The sequence below is a fragment of the Chiloscyllium punctatum genome, chromosome 10 (assembly GCF_047496795.1).
Source record: "Chiloscyllium punctatum isolate Juve2018m chromosome 10, sChiPun1.3, whole genome shotgun sequence".
Lineage (NCBI taxonomy): Eukaryota > Metazoa > Chordata > Chondrichthyes > Orectolobiformes > Hemiscylliidae > Chiloscyllium > Chiloscyllium punctatum.
The window spans coordinates 59,571,368-59,591,793 of record NC_092748.1 but is presented as its reverse complement, the minus strand read 5'-3'; the positions used below and the strand labels follow the sequence as shown (position 1 = coordinate 59,591,793).

The 20,426-nt window shown below is 38.1% G+C and overlaps 1 protein-coding gene across 10 annotated transcripts in view; it reads right to left on the bottom strand.

Annotated features, from left to right (window-relative positions):
* Window positions 1–20,426, bottom strand: part of myo3b (myosin IIIB) — a 586,128-nt gene that overhangs the window by 469,034 nt on the left and 96,668 nt on the right. For 9 of the 10 annotated variants that reach the window (XM_072579295.1, XM_072579293.1, XM_072579296.1 and 6 more), the window contains one exon: window positions 11,648–11,793. In XM_072579295.1, the coding sequence (XP_072435396.1) occupies window positions 11,648–11,793 (146 nt within the window). Of the gene's footprint in view, window positions 1–8,517; window positions 9,319–11,647; window positions 11,794–20,426 lie in introns of those variants that run through there. The other variant, XM_072579303.1, reaches the window with a different exon arrangement.

Sequence of the window (20,426 nt, the reverse complement as noted above, 5' to 3'; positions counted from 1 at the left end):
ACTGAGGGTGCACCTTATAGATAAGATCATGGGAAACATGGATAGAATCAATACACTCCGTTCTTTTCCAAGGGTTGGGAAATTGAGAACTAGAGGGCATCAGTTTAAGGTTAGTGGGGAAAGAATAACAGAGGACCTGAAGTGTAATTTTCTTTTACACAGAGGGTGGGACTATATGAAATGAACTGTCAGCAGAAGTGGTTGAGGTAGGTACATTAATAACATTTAAAAGGCATTTGGACAAATATATGGATAGGAAAAGATTAGAAGGATCTGGACCAAGTGCAGGGAAATTAGGCTAGCGTGGATGGACATTTTGGTAGGCATGGACCAGTTTGGGCCAAAGGGCCTGTCTCTGTGCTGTGGGGCTCAATGAATCTCTGACTCTATGAATCCAAACAAGATCTTACAGAATCTAAAGCAATTTCGCTATTGGGTAACTAGATTGAAAGTGAACCATGCCCAGGAAGTCGGTAAGGTTCCTCTTTATTAATCTTTCCTAAAATGATTAATCAATGAAAGCTATATATCACCTGCATGTATTTTATGTAGAATCGACCAGTTTATTCATTTTTAGGCGTGCCTTAAAGCAATGAAGTGGGATCCATTGCTGGATCCAGTAAGAGACAATCTAAACATCTCCTTGTAACATATATTTGGAAAGGCAAGGACTGACTGGGGACAGTCAATATGGCTTTGTGCATAGGAAATCGTGTCTCATGAACTTGATTGAGTTTTTTGAAGAAGTAACAAAGAGGACTGCTGAGGGCAGAGCGATGGACGTGAGCTATATGGACTTCAGTTAGGTGTTCGACAAGCTCTTCATGGTAGACTGCTTAGCAAGGTTAGATCACATGGAATAGAAGGAGAACTAGCTATTTGGATGCAGAATTGGCTCGAAGGTAGAAGACAGAGGGTGGTGGTGGGGGGTTCTTTTTCAGACTGGAGGCCTGTGATCAGTGGAGTGCCACAAGGATCGTTGATGGGTCCACTGCCGTTTGTCAGTTATCTAAATGATTTTGATGTGAACATAGGAGGTATGGTTAATAAATTTGCAGATGACACCAAAATTGGAAGCATAGTGAATAGCGAAGAAGGTTACCTCAGAGTACAATGGGATCTTGATCAGATGGGCCAATGGGTCAAGGTGGGGCACATGGAGTTTAATTTAGTTAAATGTGAGTTGTGCTGCATTTTGGAAAGGCAAATCAGGGCAGGACTTATACAATAAATGGCAAGGCCTGAACAAACAGACCTTGGAGTGCAGGTTCATAGTTCCTTGAAAGTGGAGTTGCAGGTAGACAGGATAGTGAAGAAGATGTTTGACAGTGCATTGAGTATAGGAGTTGGGAGGTTATGTTGAGGTTGCACAGGATATTGGTTAGGCTATGGTTGGAATACTGCACGCAATTCAGGTCTCCCTGCTATAGGAAGGATGTTGCAAAACTTGAAAGGGCTCAGGAAAGATTTACAAGGATTTTGCCAGGGTTGGAGGATTTGAGCTATAGGGCGAGGCTGTGTAGACTGGGGCTATTTTCCCTGGAGCGTTGGAAGCTAAGGGGTGAACTTATTGATGTTTTTAAAATCATGAGGAGCATGGCTAGGGTAAATAGATAAAGTCTTTTCCCTGGGTTGGGGGAGTCCAAAGCCAGAGAGCATAGGTTGAAGGGCAAAGATTAAAAGGAGCCGAAGGGGCAACCTTTTCTCACAGAGGGTGGTGTGTGTATAGAATGAATTGCCAGAAGAAGTGGTGGAGGCGAGAACGATTACAACATTTAAAAGGCATCTGGATGAGTATATGAATCGGAAGAATTTATAGGAATATGGGCCAAATGCTGGCCAATGGGACTAGATATATTTAGGATATCTGGTTGGCATGGACGAGTTGGTCTGAAGGGTCTGTTTCTGTGCTGTATATGTCTCTGACTCTGTGACATTCAATGACCATTGCTGAATCCCATATCAACATTTTTGGGGTTATCATTGACCAGAAATTGCATTGAACTACTTGAGCACTTTTAGTACCAAAATATGGATGTAAGTTATCCTGATTTCACACCCAGTATTTTTCAGTCTGCTTGGGCCCAATTTCCCCTGTGCTATTTGACATGTTTACAGCCTGTGATATAACTCCTTCTGCAATGTCTGAAGGGATCAACTGGATACTTTTTATTTAAAAGGAGGCATATGTTAAATGCCTCTAACACAACTGACAACACCTGATGTGAATTTAAATATCACTTCACATTTTTTCCACCTAAAGTTTTAATACAATTAGAAAGTATTGCATCTTTATAATGCTTAGTAGTCTTCAATCAAATTAATTTGTATCCAGACAGCGAGATTGATCTCTCCCCCTGACTGAACCTTTCAAATTTTCTACTAGCAACCTATTTAAGCCAAAGCCATTACCAAAGTGATAGACAACATTGTCAATATAACCAATAAAGTTAGATTGGTCACTGTTCTGAATTCCAATTTTCAATGTCAATGAATTTTAAATAACTGCAGCTGTATTAATCAACTTGATGAAAAATAAGAACAAATATGTTGAAAACATGCCAATTTGTAAAGTGTTTCTGCAAGGCTAACTCCCATTTCCATTGTCTGGTCTTATATTTTATGTTCTTTCTAATTTCCTACAATTGTGGCTGTTTACTTATATCTTTCTACTAACATCAAATGTACTATTTTGTCATCATTCTGCTAGTATCCAAAGAAAGGAACCCAATTTTATGTATTCATATAAAGAAATGTGTATTTACTCCATATCCAGTAATGAAGATTCGATTATTGATAAAAGTGCGTATGTTATCAGATTATTCCTTAGTTACAGAATTGGAATTTTTGCTGTAAATGTAAGATGCAGAGTCATTCCTGATAAAGGGCTTATGCCCAAAATGTCGACTCTCCTGCTCCTTGGATACTGCCTGACCTGCTGTGCTTTTCCAGCACCACACTTTTCGACTCCGACTCTCCAGCATCTGCAGTCCTCACTTTCTCTTGGTCTGCAGAGCTTGCCAGCTAAGCCTCGAGTTGCACATTAAAGGCGAGTTCTTTATGCATTGCTGCAATGGTGGTAAGAGGTATACAGACCTAGAACTATAATAGCTTCTTTGAATATCAGCCAGACTGTAGGGATCATGGGAGATTTGAAGTGAAAGTATACACCAGGGATGTTAAATTACTTATATAATTTCCCCAGATCAGAGAACATTTGAAGGCACCTGGTAAAAACAGGAAAATTTTAGTGTACCCATATACCTTTTAGATGAAAAGAGCAGTTTTAACACAATAGATAATTTCATCAGTATTTCATATCTTAGAGCAGGCCTTATCTATTCCATTTGCCAGGCCAGGCCAGGCTATATGGTTACTCTGTATGTCTAAAAGAGATAGAGCTGAGAGAGGGCAGAGAACAAATTTGATGAAAGCTGTGAAGAAAATGCAGTTGATCATCATGAATCCAGGGAGTTTTTGATTTGGAGTCACTACACACAAAGATGCAAGTGTGGGAATAACATAACATATAGATCAGGTTATAAGTTTGCTTGCTGAGCTGGTAGATTTCTTCTCAAACGTTTCGTCACCATGCTAGGTGACATCATCAGTGAGCCTCTGATGAAGTGCTGGTGTTCTGTCCCACCTGCTATTTATGTGTCTTGGTCTGTTGCGGTGGGTGATATCATTTCCAGTTCTTTTTCTGAGAGGTTTGTAAATGGGGTCCAAATCGATATGTTTGTTAATGGAGTTCCAGTTTGAATGCCAGGCCTCAAGGAATTCCCGTGCATGTCTTTGTTTAGCCTGTCCTAGGATGGATGTATTGTCCCAGTTGAATTTATGTCCCTTCTTCATATGAGCGTACTTGAAACTTACAACCTGATCCACACATAAGCTATAAATCTTCTCCAAAATCACAAACAACATATAGAATTCCCGAATATAATCAGGTAGAATCAATAATAGTAATGTGAAAGGAAACAGCGTTTTAACAAATTTACCAGAGTTCTTCATGGATTTCAATAAGCAGAATGGATAAAGGAGCACTGATAAGATAGCGTATTTGGATTTCCAAAAGGAATTTGATAAGATACTAAATAAACAGTTACTGCACGAGAAAAGAGTTTATCGTTTCCAGGCTGATTTGTTAGTATTCAAAAATAATTTGTTGACTAGCAGGAACTGAGTCAGGATAAATGGGTCACTTCTAGGTTGACAGTTTGTAACTAGTAGACAGTCAAAGGGATCAGTGCTGGGTCCTTTACAATTAATAATTGGAATTAATAACGTGGATGAAGGGATAAACTGTATTGAGTTCAAATTTGCTGATAAGTTTTTGAGAAATGGGTGGGAAGGATATGAAGACTTTGAAAAATGACATAGATAAGTTGCATGAACAAGCAAAAATTTGTCAGATGGGATATAATGTCAGAAAATAAAAGGGTGTTCATTTTGGTAAGGAGAACAGAAAAGCAGAACATTACTTGGAGAGTGACTGCAAATGCTACAGTTCAGAGGGATTTGAGTTTCCTTGCACATGAATCACAAAGATTTGGCATGCAGATGTAACAGGTAATTTGGAAAGCACCATGAATTTTAGCCTTTTTTGCAAGGAGGGAGTGTAAAAATACAGAAGCTTGCTACACCTTTAAATGGCATTTGAGAGACTGTACGGATCACTGTGAAGATGTTTAGTCTCCTAAGTTAAGGAAGGATATGCTTGCAATGGAACTAGTTCAGAGAAGGTTCCCTAGTCTTATTCCAAGATGAAGGCGTGATCTTATAGATACAGTAAAGAGTGGGTCTATACTCATTGGAATTCAGAAGAATGAAAGGTTGTCTTGTGAAGCTACAAGATTCCAAGTTAGGAGGTGGGGGGGTGGGGGGTGGTGTTGACATGCTAGGAGCTGACAGGATGTTTTCTCCTCTAAGAGAATCTATAACTATGAATAAAGTGAGAAATCACATGACACCTAGATTATAGTTCTGGATGTAGGGTTGCTCACTGAGCTGGAAAGTTCTGTTTTAGAAGTTTCGTCACCATACTAGTTAACAGCATCAGTGAGCCTCCACATGTGGCTGGTGGTATGGCTCGCTTTTTATTTATGCGTTTATGTTTCCTTGGGTTGGTGATGTCATTTCCTGTTCTTTTTCTCAGGGAGTGGTAAATGGGATCCAAGTCAATGTGTTTGTTGATAGAGTTCCAATTAGAATGCCATGCTTCTAGGAATTCTCACATGTGTCTCGGTTTGGCTTGTCCTAAGATGGATGTGTTGTCCCAGTCGAATTGGTGTTCTTCCTTATTTATGTATGGATACTAGTCACATCTTTTTGTGGCTAGTTGATGTTCATGTATCCTGGTGGCTAGTTTTCTGCCCGTTTGTACAATATAGTGTTTGTTACAGTTCTTACAAGGTATTTTATAAATTACATTAATTTTGCTTGTTGTCTGTATAGGGTCCTTCAAGTTCATTAGCTGCTGTTTTAGTGCGTTGGTGGATTTGTGGGCTTCTATGATGCCAAGAGGTCTGAATAGTCTGGCAGTCATTTCCAAGATGTCTTTGATGTAGGGGAGAGTGACTAGGGTTTCTGCTTGTTTGGATTTGTTGCAAACACAGTCCGCCAATTTCTCAGCAATCAAGGATAATATTCCATTTGCCTTCGTAATTACCTGCAGTCTTTGGAATTTTTTTCCAATAATGAAAGCTGGGTGATTGAATATATTTAAGGTTGAGTTGACTTTTTTTTGTCAAGGGAGTCTATGGTTATAGGCAGGGAGGTAGAGTTAAAGCCAAGATTAAATCAGCCAGAAACTTACTGAGTGACAGAGCAGAAACAATGATCCTATTTCTTAAGGTCTTAATGACACTGGCTCAAAGTTCTTTACTAAGCCCTGAATTGATCAGTTTTAAATAATAGTAATTTCAGGATTGAAGCATTAATTCCATTTCTCTCTCTACACATGCTGTCCAACCTGCTGAGTTTCACCAGTATTTACTGTTATTTCTGAATTTGAATTTCTGCTCAAGTTTTGTGTTCTACTAGAAACGATTTTTGTTGCAGTTTGAATTGGTCCATTAACTGTTCATTTACCACCAAATCCTTTAGTCTACTGACACAATCTTTCTCAGTTTATGAAGTGGGTTTGCTTTACAATTCTGTCTTCAGTCTAGAGTAGGTTGTTCTCAAACTCAATATGGAATTCTATTCTATTATTGTACGTAAAGATTATAACTTACTGGACCATACCATACCATGACAGAGAAAAGTAAAGATGGAAATTGTGGAGAAAATGGTCATAATCTAGAATCACAGTATCCCTATAATATGAAAAGAGGCCATCCAACCCATCAATTCCACACTGAAGATCATCCCACTCAGACCCAGTCCCCTACCCTATTCCCATAACCCCACATTTACCCTGGCTAATCTACCTAGCTTGCACATCCTGGACATTACAAGACAAGTTATCATGGCCAATCCACCTACCCTGCACATTTTTCAACTCTGGAAGGAAACAGGAGCCCTTAGCAGAAACCCACATAGACATTGAGAGAATTGAAAACTCCACATAGGCAATCACCCAAGGCAGGAATGAAACTTGGGTCCCTGGCATTGCGAGGCAGCAATACTGGCCACTGAGCTGCCAATATCTTAGTAAATCTTAGATACATGGATCATGCCAAGGAACTGGAGAACTGCAAATGTCAAATCCTTGTTCAAAAAAGGCAAGGATAAGATGAGCAAATATAGGCCAGTCAATTTAACTTCAGTGGGTAATATAATAAAAATAATCTAAGACAAATTTAACAGTCATTTGGACAATTGTAGATTAGTTAAGCGCTGCCAAAGATTTGTTAAAACAAAATGATGTCATGCGTAACAAACAGAGTTGATGATGTTCATGTGGGGTACATGGACAATCATAGAATATTTGATGAAATGTCACATAACATGTGAACAATTTGAAGCCCATGGAAGAAAATGGATGGAAGTATTGTGGACATGAAATATAGATGAGTAACAGGAAAGAAACACTGGTAAATGATTTTTGTTTTGGACTGGAGAATATATAGAAAGGCACTCTGTGGATCAGTACTACAACACTGCCTACAATCACACAAAACTTAGAAGTGTTGTGAATGGAGAGGGTGATGATAGGCTTCATTTTGGTAGGAGGAATGAGGAGACAAAATATAAAATAAAGCATATACGTCCAAAGGAGTGATGGATTGTACGTGCAAAAAATATTTGAAAGAGGCTGGAAAGGTGAAGAAATCCTGGACTTTATAAATGGAAACAGAGTACAAAAGGGAGTAATGGAGTGTCTTCAGAAAACACTGGCTCAGTCTCATTTAGATTGTGTCCCATCTGGCACTACATTAAGGATGTATGCAATAGAGATGTTATAGGGAAAAAAAAATGAAGAGAATTGTTCCAGGGATGAGGAACTTTATTTACTCAGACAGGTTCTGGACACTGGGACTTTATCAGAGATTCAGAGATAATTTGACAGTGAGTTCAAACCTACAAGATGTCTGAGCAAAGTAGATAGTACAAAACTGTTTCCATTGGGAGAATACCAAATGAGGTAAAGTTTTTTTTAATGCAGTGAGTGGTTGGTATCTGGAATTGTCTGCCTTAGAACATACTGGAAATGGATTCAACCATGGCTGTCAAAAGTGGATTGGATACTTATTAGAGAAGAGAAAATTTGCAAGGCTATGGGAAAAAAAACAAGAGTAGCAGAACTAGTTGTTTTGCTATTGCAGAGTATCAAACAGATACAATTGGCCAAATGGGCCCCTTCTTTTTTGTAATTATTCGAAAATTCAATTTTCCCAGAGTAAGTTAATATGAGATTACTAATTAAATTTGCTTCACTTCACAATACTAGACCTAAATCACTTCACAATATTTTATCCCAAGCTGTTTCACATACAGTATATTGTTCAGGGTGGTTTTTGGTAAGCATACCTCAACCCATCTTCCAGACTAACTTTGCCAAATATTTTGCTGATTTGAAGATTAAATTTGCCCATAAATATTTTCTTTGTTATATGTTTCAATTTTTTTTTTATTTAACACTTTTTCCAATAGTATGACAATAGTTTGGGAGGCCTAGAAAATACACTCAGGAGCATTTTCCTACCGTATTATTCATCATCTCCTCCATTCTATTCTATTTCCTTTTGTGACAAGATTTTTGCTGCTGATTTTATGTCATCCTTTACTCTCAGAACCATTTCTCCTCTTCCATTCTGCTCGTCTCATTGAAATTTTACTTACTCTGAAACATTTATTTCCCAATCTTAGTGACCTTATAACCACGTTACTCTAATGGCTACAAAAACAAAACTAGCATTAGAATACTGTTCCAAACTTTACATAGCTGATTTACTTAATACTGCATGTATCAACTTGTTAGCCTCATGGCACATAAGGTATGCGTTTGACGAACACTGACTGCATCAATTTTTATTCTGCATTGTTGAACAATCATATGAAAATGCCCATGTTAAATGCCCAGGACTAAGATTACAAAAAGAATACACTGAAAATGTAATCACGAAAGTAGTTTAACAACTCCAAATCACACATGAACCAAAACTGTTTTGGTGATTTTCTATTGCCATGTATCTCATAAGTAACTTGAGAGTTTAGTAAGAACCAAGAAGTTGATATCAAATTCTTACATTCATGTGATCTGTGTCAGTCATTTTAACAGTAATTTTCACTTATTTAAAATAAATACATTGCACTAGCAAACAAAGGACTAACAGACAATATATTTATACCACAAACTATTATTTCTATGTTAAGGCAAACCAAAATAGATCAATATTTTGACTAAGTCTGCTCGTCCAGAAAATTTACTAAATAATACAGTATTCACAACATTAAATATGCTCGTAGAGTTTTAGAGATGTCGGTTAAATACCACTTTGTAAAATTGTAGCTTCTCTTTCAAAATATTGAATTTTTTGAAGCATGCCTTTATTGTGATATTAATGTACAACTTAAAAACTGTGTTTATTTCCAGGATGAGATGAGCTTAAAACAAATGCACTGGTATTTTATTGTTTTTATTAATCTAATAATATCATCACACATATATAAGCAAAAGTTCTTAAGAGTTCAATTTCAGATAATTTTAACATTATACTGTCAGCCTCTGTTAGCAGCCATTTTCTTTTATTAAAATTTAAAAAAAACATGCATTGTAACAGATGGGGAAAAGTTCAAGGTATTAAATCCCAAATCACCAACTATGCCAGACCACCATCCTTTCATAATTCAGCCCCTTCTGTTGGAGATCTGAAAATATATTCCAGACAGATGACATGTTAACAGAATCATTTCATGGTTCAGTGTTTTCTCAGTATGATTTATCTCCATCTGCAGGTATTGGAGGGCCTATTCAGGAGATTTATGAGCAGCGTCCAAGAATCCATTTTAATAAGGGAGACATTGTGCCACATGGAGAAACAAACCATTAATGTCTGGTCCGATATGACTATCCAGTTATTACTTATAAAGTGATTTCTTTAAAAGAAAATAAATTTCTTGGTTCTAAAAGAGTTAAATAAGCAGGTTTTCAATATATCTAGCGACCTTATCAACAATCCTTCAATTTAACTGAAACAAAATTTGAGAAAAATATTTAACAGGACTAAATAAAGATGCACGTCCATTTGAAATTGGTTTCTTTCATGTAATACCCTCTCATTTTTCTGATTTTGAAACGTCCAAAAATAGAAACTGATTTTTTGTCATCATTTAAAGTTTCAACTATTTAATGGAATTTGTCAATATTGCAAATCTGTATTCAGTTCTCCACAATAATTCGCGAGCCCAGTTTTACACAAATGTAGGAGAAACAAGATAAAATACTACTGAATATCAATTTTCACACACCATGTCATGTTCATTTCTAGGTTTTGGGTACGGTGGATGGAGATAACATTGTGATGCAGAGCTCTTGCCACCCTAATCTAAATATGAATAGAAGCTAATTAGAAATGCAAATTGTAACCAAAAGGGCCTGCGATAATAACTATATGATGGTGCAGATAAAAAGGTCAAGGCTTGTATTATTATGGCTTTTAAATTCTCATCAGCAATAAATAGCTGTAGGGAGGAAAGCAGCAATGAAGAACAAGTTATTTTTGATATGCAATGTGTTTGACTCCAGCATGAAAATCCTTGACAGTCAGTTTTTCATGCTTTGCCAATCACTTATTTCCTTAAAGAGGGATGCAAAATTAGTTGCCACTCAGATGCTGAATTGTTAACCACACCATCTTATGAGTGAAAATTAATTGAAATACATAACTGATAAAAATTAAACTCATTCTAGCTCTGGAAAATAATGTTCTAATCCTTTACCACTCCTCCATACACTCCCATTCCCATTCCAATTTATCCATTTTGTTTTTGATATTTCCGATCAGTTACACAACTGGATGAGATGCAAGATCCATATTTTTATTTTGATTGGATTTCTGGTTTGCAATCCTGAGAATGATCGTCTGTGAGCCATACAGGTGTAATACGGAACAAGTTTATATACATGCTAACTGGTTACATTTAAAGATCATGATTACCACCAAAAAGAAGTCACTCTCAAAAATGAACCCTTAGATACAACATGTTTTAGTTACTGGGGACATTTTAATGCTCTGAAAGCACCATGCAAGTGCAAATTATCCTCGCTTTTACAAATCTTGAATTAACTCTTAGAGTGCTTTCTCTCAGCAAAGAAGTATGTATTTCATGTTATTATTTTAAAAAATAATATCTGCATTGAAGTTACATACTAAAAACAAACTAATTAGAGTACTCAGAACATTGACACTATATATTCTCAACTTAAACCATGTTACCTGTAAATATCTCAACAATTAGTGTTTTATCAAAAACCAACATACCAATTCCCATGAACCTGCCCACCATTCAGACCCATTTAATTAATTAAATACTTTCATTATGATCAGCTTTTCCTTCTATTTAGTTTTTTTCTGTATTAATTTTGTGGCTCATTAATTCTCTCCTGTTCCTTCCATTAGATTGTCAATGTTACCACCTGGGCTATGTATTTTTCTACAAAGGGCAGAGAGCTAGGCTAGCTCAAGTCTGGACCCTTGATTAACACTCTCGTCAGAGATCAAAAACTGTATTTATGGAGGGGATTATAATAAAGCACTTGCTCCTTTCAGAGCTGTACTGCAAATTACTGCAATGTTATATTTTGCTTAATGCATGGCTTGAGAGCTTCTGGAACTTGGTCATGCAAGAAATCATATGAGCACCATAGTCAGGATGGAGAATTCAAATAAAATCCCCTGGATAGGAAGCATGTGTGTACTCTACCAGATACATCCAATATTCAGAAACTAATGTGTTAATGTCCAATTCTTTGGCAACATCTTATTTAACAAAAATAGCTAAAGCAGTACAGATGAAAGATATTTCAGTTAATCTTACTTGCATATTTTACAAAAAAACTTCATAATATACAATTGTTTGTATCAAAAACATTTTTCTGATTTCATCATTGGTATAATCTTTCATACTTAATGTATAGAATTTAATAGCCAACAGTTATAAAACAGAAGTAAGCCAAGAGAGCCATCTACTGACATACCTTGGAATTTTAAAGAGTGCTTTCACAGGATGCAGATCAGACAAAGGTGGTTCACCATCACCAAGCTCAATTGCTGTGATACCTAATGACCATACATCACACCGACTATCATATGAGTAGTCCAACTGCTGTTCACAAGCAATAACCTGTTAATTAATAATATATTAAATTTCACAAGTTTATTTGCAATTTTACTAGTAGTTAGATTCAGGCATGCCAGAATTTTGTGCTTCATCAATTACATGAAGGAAGTAAAGTCAAATTTCTATTACAGCTCTATGACAGAGGTCACTACCATTTACCTAGGAGCATAACATTAATTATTACGTTGGCAAATAACACATATGCAAAATATAAAACCTGATTAGTATTCGTTCTGTCACACTCATTACACAGTTCCAGCAGTGTTTGCAGCATAAAAAATCACTGTCATAAACCATTTTTTGCCTTAACATTATAAAAATCTACAATTTTAAAAAATCTTATAAAATAGAATTATGGTACATTAATCACAACTATTTATAGTTATAAGGTATTTCTGTAGCACTTTCCGCATATCTTCACAATCATATCAAACAGACTTAATTCATTTATTTCAGTGAATATCAAACCTCTATACAACACACTTAGCTATACAACAATTAATTCAGAGATTATTTTTCAGAACTTTTTTCAAAGAGATGAATGTCACCATGGAAGGATCTTCTCTGGGAAAATATGTAAATTTTTTAAAGTCAAATGGGAAATTCACATTTCTTTTTCATATGCAGTCATCTCATTGCACTCAGTGTATTCTTTTGTGTAGGTTCAACAAAATCAAACTGTCCTTACTGAAGGCACAGCTACAACATGAATGACCCCATTATACATCTGAAATTCTCACTATTAATAAAATAAATACAACTAATTATTCAACCTTGCTCACTCAAATGTGAAACGCACAACTAATTCTGTGAAAGTATTTACACAATAAGCCAAAATCATTTCTCTCCTAATACCAAGCACAGGAAAATAGTCATCATTTTTCTGATAACTTTATTTTTCATGGGATCAGACTCCAAAGATTCACCACCACCCCCTGCCCCCAATTGGCAATTGTCTTTGATCTGAGTGGCACACCAGGACATGTCAGAGGACAGTTAAGAGACAATCACATTGTTATGGGTTTGGAGTCACAAGTAGACCAGACCAGGAGAGACCATTAATGAACTAGATGGATTTTTACAACAATAAACACTGGTTTCATGATCTCCATTACAGAGACCAGTTTTTAATTCCTGATGTACTAATTGAAGTTAAATTTCACTAGTTTTCAGAGTGGAGATCGAACACAAGTCCATAAAACTCATCTGAGCCTCTGGATTACTAGTCCAGTGACATTACCTCCACTCACTATGCCACCACCTCTCCATATGGAAATGATGCTGTGATGGTACATGATTGCATTACATGGTCATGCTTATAATACATTTACATCAACTTAAAGGTAGCATCAGAGTTTCCCAAAATAAAGTCTTTTGATGCAAGATTCAGAAGTGATGAGTTCTATTTAAATATCCTACTGTTCTTCGAGATGTGCAGATTTGCAAAATGATTTCAAAGTATCATAATGCTATCAGATTTCTGCCTGACTTGAGCATACTGTGCAGTCTCTAAAGACATTGATTTCTTTTTATTTGTTGTAACAGTAATTGAAATTTCTGCACCCAAATTAACATTTTAAACATTTTTTTCAAATCCAAAAAATAAGGTATTATGCAATTATTGCTTGAAATTCTCTCATTATTATGAATAATTTTTGAAAGTATCTTTGTTAGGCATTTTTTAACTTGTAAGCTTTCAGCCTCTCTTAAAATCAATTTTTGCCCTTGATATATTTAGTCAGAAAGGTGACTCAACACACTGAAAATAGGTCCTGCACTCTGGGCATGTCTAAATTGCATAATTCCCCAGAAGGCATATAGAACTTCAGCGAGCCAAACAATAGAGTCTGAGAAAATGGCACGAATAAAAACAAATGTGTTTAGTTTCCAAAATTATTTGAAAAACTATGCAAAAATATTTAACAGTTTTATACATGCATTTTTTGTAAAGTGTTTGTGTGTTGAGAAAATATATAATGCACAGATGGACAGAAAGAACAATCTCGGAAATAATCAAAAACACTCTAAGTTCAAAAATCTATGCACCCAGAGCTTACAAGCACGGACTGCTCCGGGCTTTTCAGAGGCCGTGGAAGACCAATTTACCTGCAAAATTTTATGGACCAGACCATATTCCTCCCCCTCCCCTCAAAACTACTGTAAAGAGATAGCCTTATTTGAAGGCAAGTGTAAGGTGCTGTGTTCCAGATGTGATTCGGTTGGTCCACCGATAAACTTTAATCAAAACAATCTTTATTCTTAAAACACAGTTAAAATATTTTAAAAGATGTAACTTTTTTGAATTACCTAACAAGATAATGTATTATTTAACCACTAATTATCATTTTTTCCAATGTAGGCAACATCCCATAAACACACCATTTGCCCAAGATACAATTCAGCAAAGCAGTTATGATTCTCATGTGCTGTCACACTCCAATCCAGAAGAAAGAAACAATCTGCTCCTTTTGATTCTTAAGAGGAAGCCTCACTGTCTAAGACTTCACTCTAACAGCAGGAAATGCAAGCTCTTAGCTCAGCTGCCAGCAGAAACCTTTTCACTAACCAAAGGCAAAACTAAAAGCTTTTTTGGGTTTGAGTGAACCCTGACCTTGCCCAAACATGGGCTTTTGTCTCATTTAAAAAAAAACACTCAGGAAGAACTCAAAAGCTGTTTGTCTGAAGGAGGTATTTCAACACCATTCTGGCAACACCTCTCTGCAAGAAAACCATAAGACCATAAGACATAGGAGTGGAAGTAAGGCCATTCGGCCCATCGAGTCCACTCCGCCATTCAATCATGGCTGATGCGCATTTCAGCTCCACTTACCAGCGTTCTCCCCGTAGCCCTTAATTCCTCTAGACAACAAGAATCTATCAATCTTGGACTTGAAGACATTTAGCGTCCCGGCTTCCACTGCACTCGTGGCAATGAATTCCACAGGCCCACCACTCTCTGGCTGAAGAAATGTCTCCGCATTTCTGTTCTGAAATGACCCCTTCTAATTCTAAGGCTGTGTCCACGGGTCCTAGTCTCCTCGTCTAACGGAAACAATTTCCTAGCATCCACCTTTTCCAAGCCATGTATTATTTTGTACGTCTCTATTAAGTCTCCCCTTAATCTTCTGAACTCCAACGAATACAATCCCAGTATCCTCAGCCGTTCCTCATATGCTAGACCTGTCATTCCAGGGATCTTCCGTGTGAATCTCCGCTGGACACGTTCCAGTGCCAGTATGTCCTTCCTGAGGTGTGGGGACCAAAACTGGACACAGTACTCCAAATGGGGCCTAACCAGAGCTTTATAAAGTCTTAGTAGTACATCTCTGCTTTTATATTCCAACCCTCTTGAGATAAGAGACAACATTGCATTCGCTTTCTTAATCACAGACTCAACCTGCATGTTTACCTTTAGAAAATCCTCGACTAGCACTCCCAGATCCCTTTGTGCTTTGGCTTTATTAATTTTCTCACCATTTAGAAAGTAGTCCATGCTTTTATTCTTTTTGCCAAAGTGCAAGACCTCGCACTTGCTCACGTTAAATTCCATCAGCCATTTCCTGGACCACTCTCCCAACCTGTCTAGATCCTTCTGTAGCCTTCCCACTTCCTCAGTACTACCTGCCTGTCCACCTAACTTCGTATCATCAGCAAACTTCGCTAGAATGCCCCCGGTTCCCTCATCCAAATCATTAATATATAATGCAAACAGCTGTGGCCCCAGCACCGAACCCTGCGGGACACCGCTCGTCACCGGCTGCCATTCTGAAAAAGAACCTTTTATCCCAACTCTCTGCCTTCTGTGAGACAGCCAATCCTCAATCCATCCCAGCAGCTCACTTCGAACACCATGGGCCCTCACCTTGCTTTGCAGCCTCCCGTGTGGCACCTTATCAAAGGCCTTTTGAAAGTCTAGATAGACCACATCCACTGGGTTTCCCTGGTCTAACCTACTTGTTACCTCATCAAAAAATTCCAACAGGTTTGTCAGGCATGACCTCCCTTTACTAAATCCATGTTGACTTGTTCTAATCAGACTCTGCTCTTCCAAGAATTTAGAAACCTCATCCTGAATGATGGATTCTAGAATTTTACCAACAACCGAAGTTAAGCTGATTGGCCTATAATTTTCCATCTTTTGCCTTGATCCTTTCTTGAACAAGGGGGTTACAACAGCCATCTTCCAATCATCCGGGACCTTTCCTGACTCCAGTGACTCTTGAAAGATCTCAACCAATGCCTCTGCTATTTCCTCAGCCACCTCTCTCAGAACTCTAGGGTGTATCCCATCGGGGCCAGGAGATTTATCAATTTTAAGACTTTTTAACTTTTCTAGCACTATCTCTTTCGTAATGGCAACCATACTCAACTCAGCCCCGTGACACCCTTTAATTTTTGGGATATTACTCATATCTTCCACTGTGAAAACTGACGCAAAGTACTTGTTAAGTTCTCCTGCTATTTCCTTATCTCCCATCACTAGTATTCCTGCATCAGTTTGAAGTGGCCCAATGTCTACTTTTGCCTGTCGTTTGTTTCTTATGTGCTGAAAGAAATTTTTACTATTATTTCTAATATTACTGGCTAGCCTACCTTCATATTTGATCCTCTCATTTCTTATTACACTCTTTGTTATCCTCTGTTTGCTTTTGTATCCTTCCCAATCTTCTGATTTCCCACTGTTCTTAGCCACTTTATAGGATTCCCTTTTATAGCCCTTCTTCCAGCATCACATTTTGCAACTCTGGTCTCCAGCATCTGCAGTCCTCACTTTCCTCTCCACCCATCCCACTTACTATCCTTTCGAATTTGGCAGGAAACACACCATTGTTCTGCCATTCTCACATTCTAATCACTTAAGCTGAACTATCAACATCTGTTTTTCTTCACCGGCACCCTATACCCACTATACCCAATGCTTACCCTCCCCTCACCAACCTCTAAAAATCTATATTCTGTTTTATCATTGTTTGATATCTGGCCGACAATGGTGGTGACATCAGCAAACGTGTAGGTGGAGTTTGGACGACATTTGGCCACACAATCAACGTATTTGTCAAATTTGAACTCTGATATTCAAGTTATAATCAATACACTTATTACATGAATTCATTTTGTTAGCAAAGAATTTATAAAGAGCAAAGCTTATCAAATCAGAGTACAATGGGATCTTGATCAAATGGGTCAATGGGCTGAGAAGTGGTAGATGGAGTTTAATTTAGATAAATGTGAGGTGCTGCATTTTGGAAAAGCAAATCTTAGCAGCACTTATATGCTTAATGAGAAGGTCCTAGGGAGTGTTGCGGAACAAAAAGACCTTGGAGTGCAGGTTCATAGCTCCTTGAATGTAGAGTCGCAGGTAGATAAGATAGTGATGAAGGTTTTTTGTATGCTTTCCTTTATTGGACAGAGTATTGCATTTAGGAGTCGGGAGGTCATGTTGCAGCTGCACATGATATTGGTTAGGTCACTTTTTGACTACTGTGTGCAGTTCTGGTCTCCTTCCTATCAGAAGGATGTTGTGAAACTTGAAAGGGTTCAGAAAAGACTTACAAAGATGTTGCCAGGGTTGGAGGATTTGAGCTATAGGGAGAGGTTGAATAGGTTGGGGCTGTTTTCCCTGGAGTTTCAGAGGCTGAGGAGTGACCTTATGGATCAGACTGCATCTCAGCGCTACTCACACTCACTTGGTGTCTACCTGGATTCTCACAGCATCCTCCCTTGCTTCGCTAATTTGCACAACCAGGGATCTTGTTTTGCTGTTCAGCAGTCCTTGGTCAAGGGGACAGACATGTTGCAGTACAGTAGTGTGCTATGTGAATCTCATACCTGCATTCCATGTGCCGCAATGTCTGGAAATCTTCGGGACAAGCCCTCACTGAAGTCCATGGAGGCATTCATCAGTCAGGGGGTCAATGTGCTATTAGTCAAGTGCAGCCTCAGATACCAGACCACAGTCAGTTACAGACTACAAACATCTAGTCAAAGTTATCACATTTGAGGGGAGAGTGCTGTTCACATTACCCTGGCGGTTTGGCCAAGCTATGCCAGGGCTTTGGATGGTCCAGACATGCTAACAGTCCTTATGTCTAGAGGTGAGGGGGCCTTCCTCAGTTGTAACTTTCAATGATTGGACCTGGGCAGGCAGTGTGGAAATGGTAGCCCTGCTTAACTTTGGTGTGTCCTTGCAGGAGTGCTAATAAGGATGGAGCACCTGGAGTACATGTCAGGCTCCTTGACAAGGAGACAGTCACCTTGTTTCCATGTCTGTCTCTCGAGGAAGGGACATCTGGACTGAGCATCAGATTCCTTGTCCCCCTATTGCTGTGCCTTTGTTCCTGAGGACAAATGATTTGGGTGACACAGTGCAGATCAGTGCACCTCACCAGCTGACATGGTGGGTGTTGGAACTGGCTTCCTTGGCACCTCCCAACCTGCCAATGGAAGCAGCCAGATGATCGCATGTATAGCTGCACTCCTGCAGCATTTGGGCAATGAGTGGCACTGTGTCCCACATTTCCATCTTATGTTCTTGATCTACCCTGTGCATGTGGATAACTTCCCTGACTGCCAACACCACTAGGCCCTCTCCTGCCAAACACAAAGAATAAATCATTTATTAAACAAGAGAACAAACCATATTACACTGTACAAAAAAGGTTGGAAATATTTCATTACAGACAAAGAAAATTAAATTCATTCTATTCCTTTTCTCCCAGCAATATCCTTACAAACACCAAACACTTTAGTGAGGAGTTGCCACTCTCTCCATACAAAGGTTTCTTAGACAGACTGGCACAACTGCAACCAGTTTCCTTCAAATAAGTTTCCATACATTCACAAGACACTCTGTACTTTAGCTCTCATCTCTCCTGGAGAGACCCAAAACAAACTGCAAAGGAAAATCACTATTCCTTCACCTTCAGTGCAAACACACAGGGGTTTTAAGCTGACTTTCCTGCAAATTTGCTATGGCACACCACACAGACGACTGACTGACTGATTTTTTTTTAGATCTTTCATTTTTTTCTGTGCCCCTGATTCCCTGTCAGTGGATAACAGGACTTTTAAAAATTCTCTTTTAGAATGCACAACTGACACCCACGTTTTGAATGTAAGAGTCGTTAAACTTAAATCAAATCGCATGTGCACAAACAGGTCTCTGGTCTTCTCATCAACAAACCCACAAAAAACAATCATTAAAAACATACATCTAAAACATTCATCTGTTTGTAACACACAAAAAAGCTAGACATTAGTTAAACTTAAAGTTATTCATTGTGTGATAAAACTGCTCCTTTAACAAGATTATGCAGTCCTTGGCTTTTTTTCAGAGAGGTCATAAACAACACAGTTCCAAAACGTCTGGAGGTGAAGGGTTTTAGGGCCAATTTGATAATAGCTAACAGATACTGCCTTAGACAGAGGGTTTCAAGTTTAAAGAAAAACACTTGTACAATGAAAGGGTTGTGGCCATTTCTCCCAGCTCAGCTTTACTCTGGTTTGTTTTCTTTTTGTAATGGAAGAGCTGCTGGACCCACAGAAGCAGCTCCAAATTGGTACTCTCTCTCTGATTTCTATCTTGTAAGAACTTGTGTTTGATTTTAGTTTTTGTGTTAAGGAGTGTTTATGAGGCTTGTTCCAAGTATTTGGAACAGCATCATTACGTTGGGATGATCTGTTGAGTTTTTGGAGAGTTTAAGTTATTGGTATTCTGTTTTCTGTTGTTTGTGTTTCATTCAGTATTCTTGTAAATAAATTTTTTGATTAAAACTAAGTGGTTTGACTGCTAATTCTCTCCTAGAATATCCACTTTATACCTGCTTAAAACAACTAGCAAAGTTAGGGTCTGGGCTACTTTCCTGAAATGTTTTGAGAGGTCTGGCTTGGTCCATAACAATTCTTTCTAACAACCAGAACTCTCTGGTTAAAATTGGTACTGAAATAGCTATTAAATGCACTAATGCAATTGCATAATGATCAGAAATGCGATCTTAAATTTGTAATAAATCAATCTGAAGAATTTGGTTGAAGATGATCATTTTCAGTGTCTCAATTTTTATTTGGAGGTAATTGTGGTTCATCAGGACTGGGTGTCAGTCTGACAACAAAGTCAATGGAAGAATGTTATCAGGCACCAGAGTGGAAGACACCAGCAGCATATCAGAATTTCAAGAGAGTGGGTGCAGAGATGAGTGCAGTGGCCATCATGAAGGACATGGAGGAGAAGCTGGAAGTCTGAAGGTGGGTAAATCACCCGGACTAGATGGACTACATCCCAGAGTTTTGAAGGAGCCAGCTGAGGAAATTGTGGAAGTTTCAGTGGTAATATTTCAAGAATCAGTGGAGTCACAGAGGATCTCAGAGGACTAGAGAATGGCTAATGTAACACCCCTGTTTATGAAGAGAGGTAAAAGACAGAAAATTATAAGCCAATTAGCCTGGGCTCGGTCATTAGCAAGATTTTAGAGTCCTTTATTAAGGTTGAGGTTACAGAATACAGTGGAACCTCGAATATCGAATACCAATTATCCAAAAATCGGATTATCCGAAGGAAATCTCGAGGTCCCGGTAGAAACATTACATCATAGACGTGTTTAAACAGTGATTGTGTCTTTTGTTTACAATGATTAAAC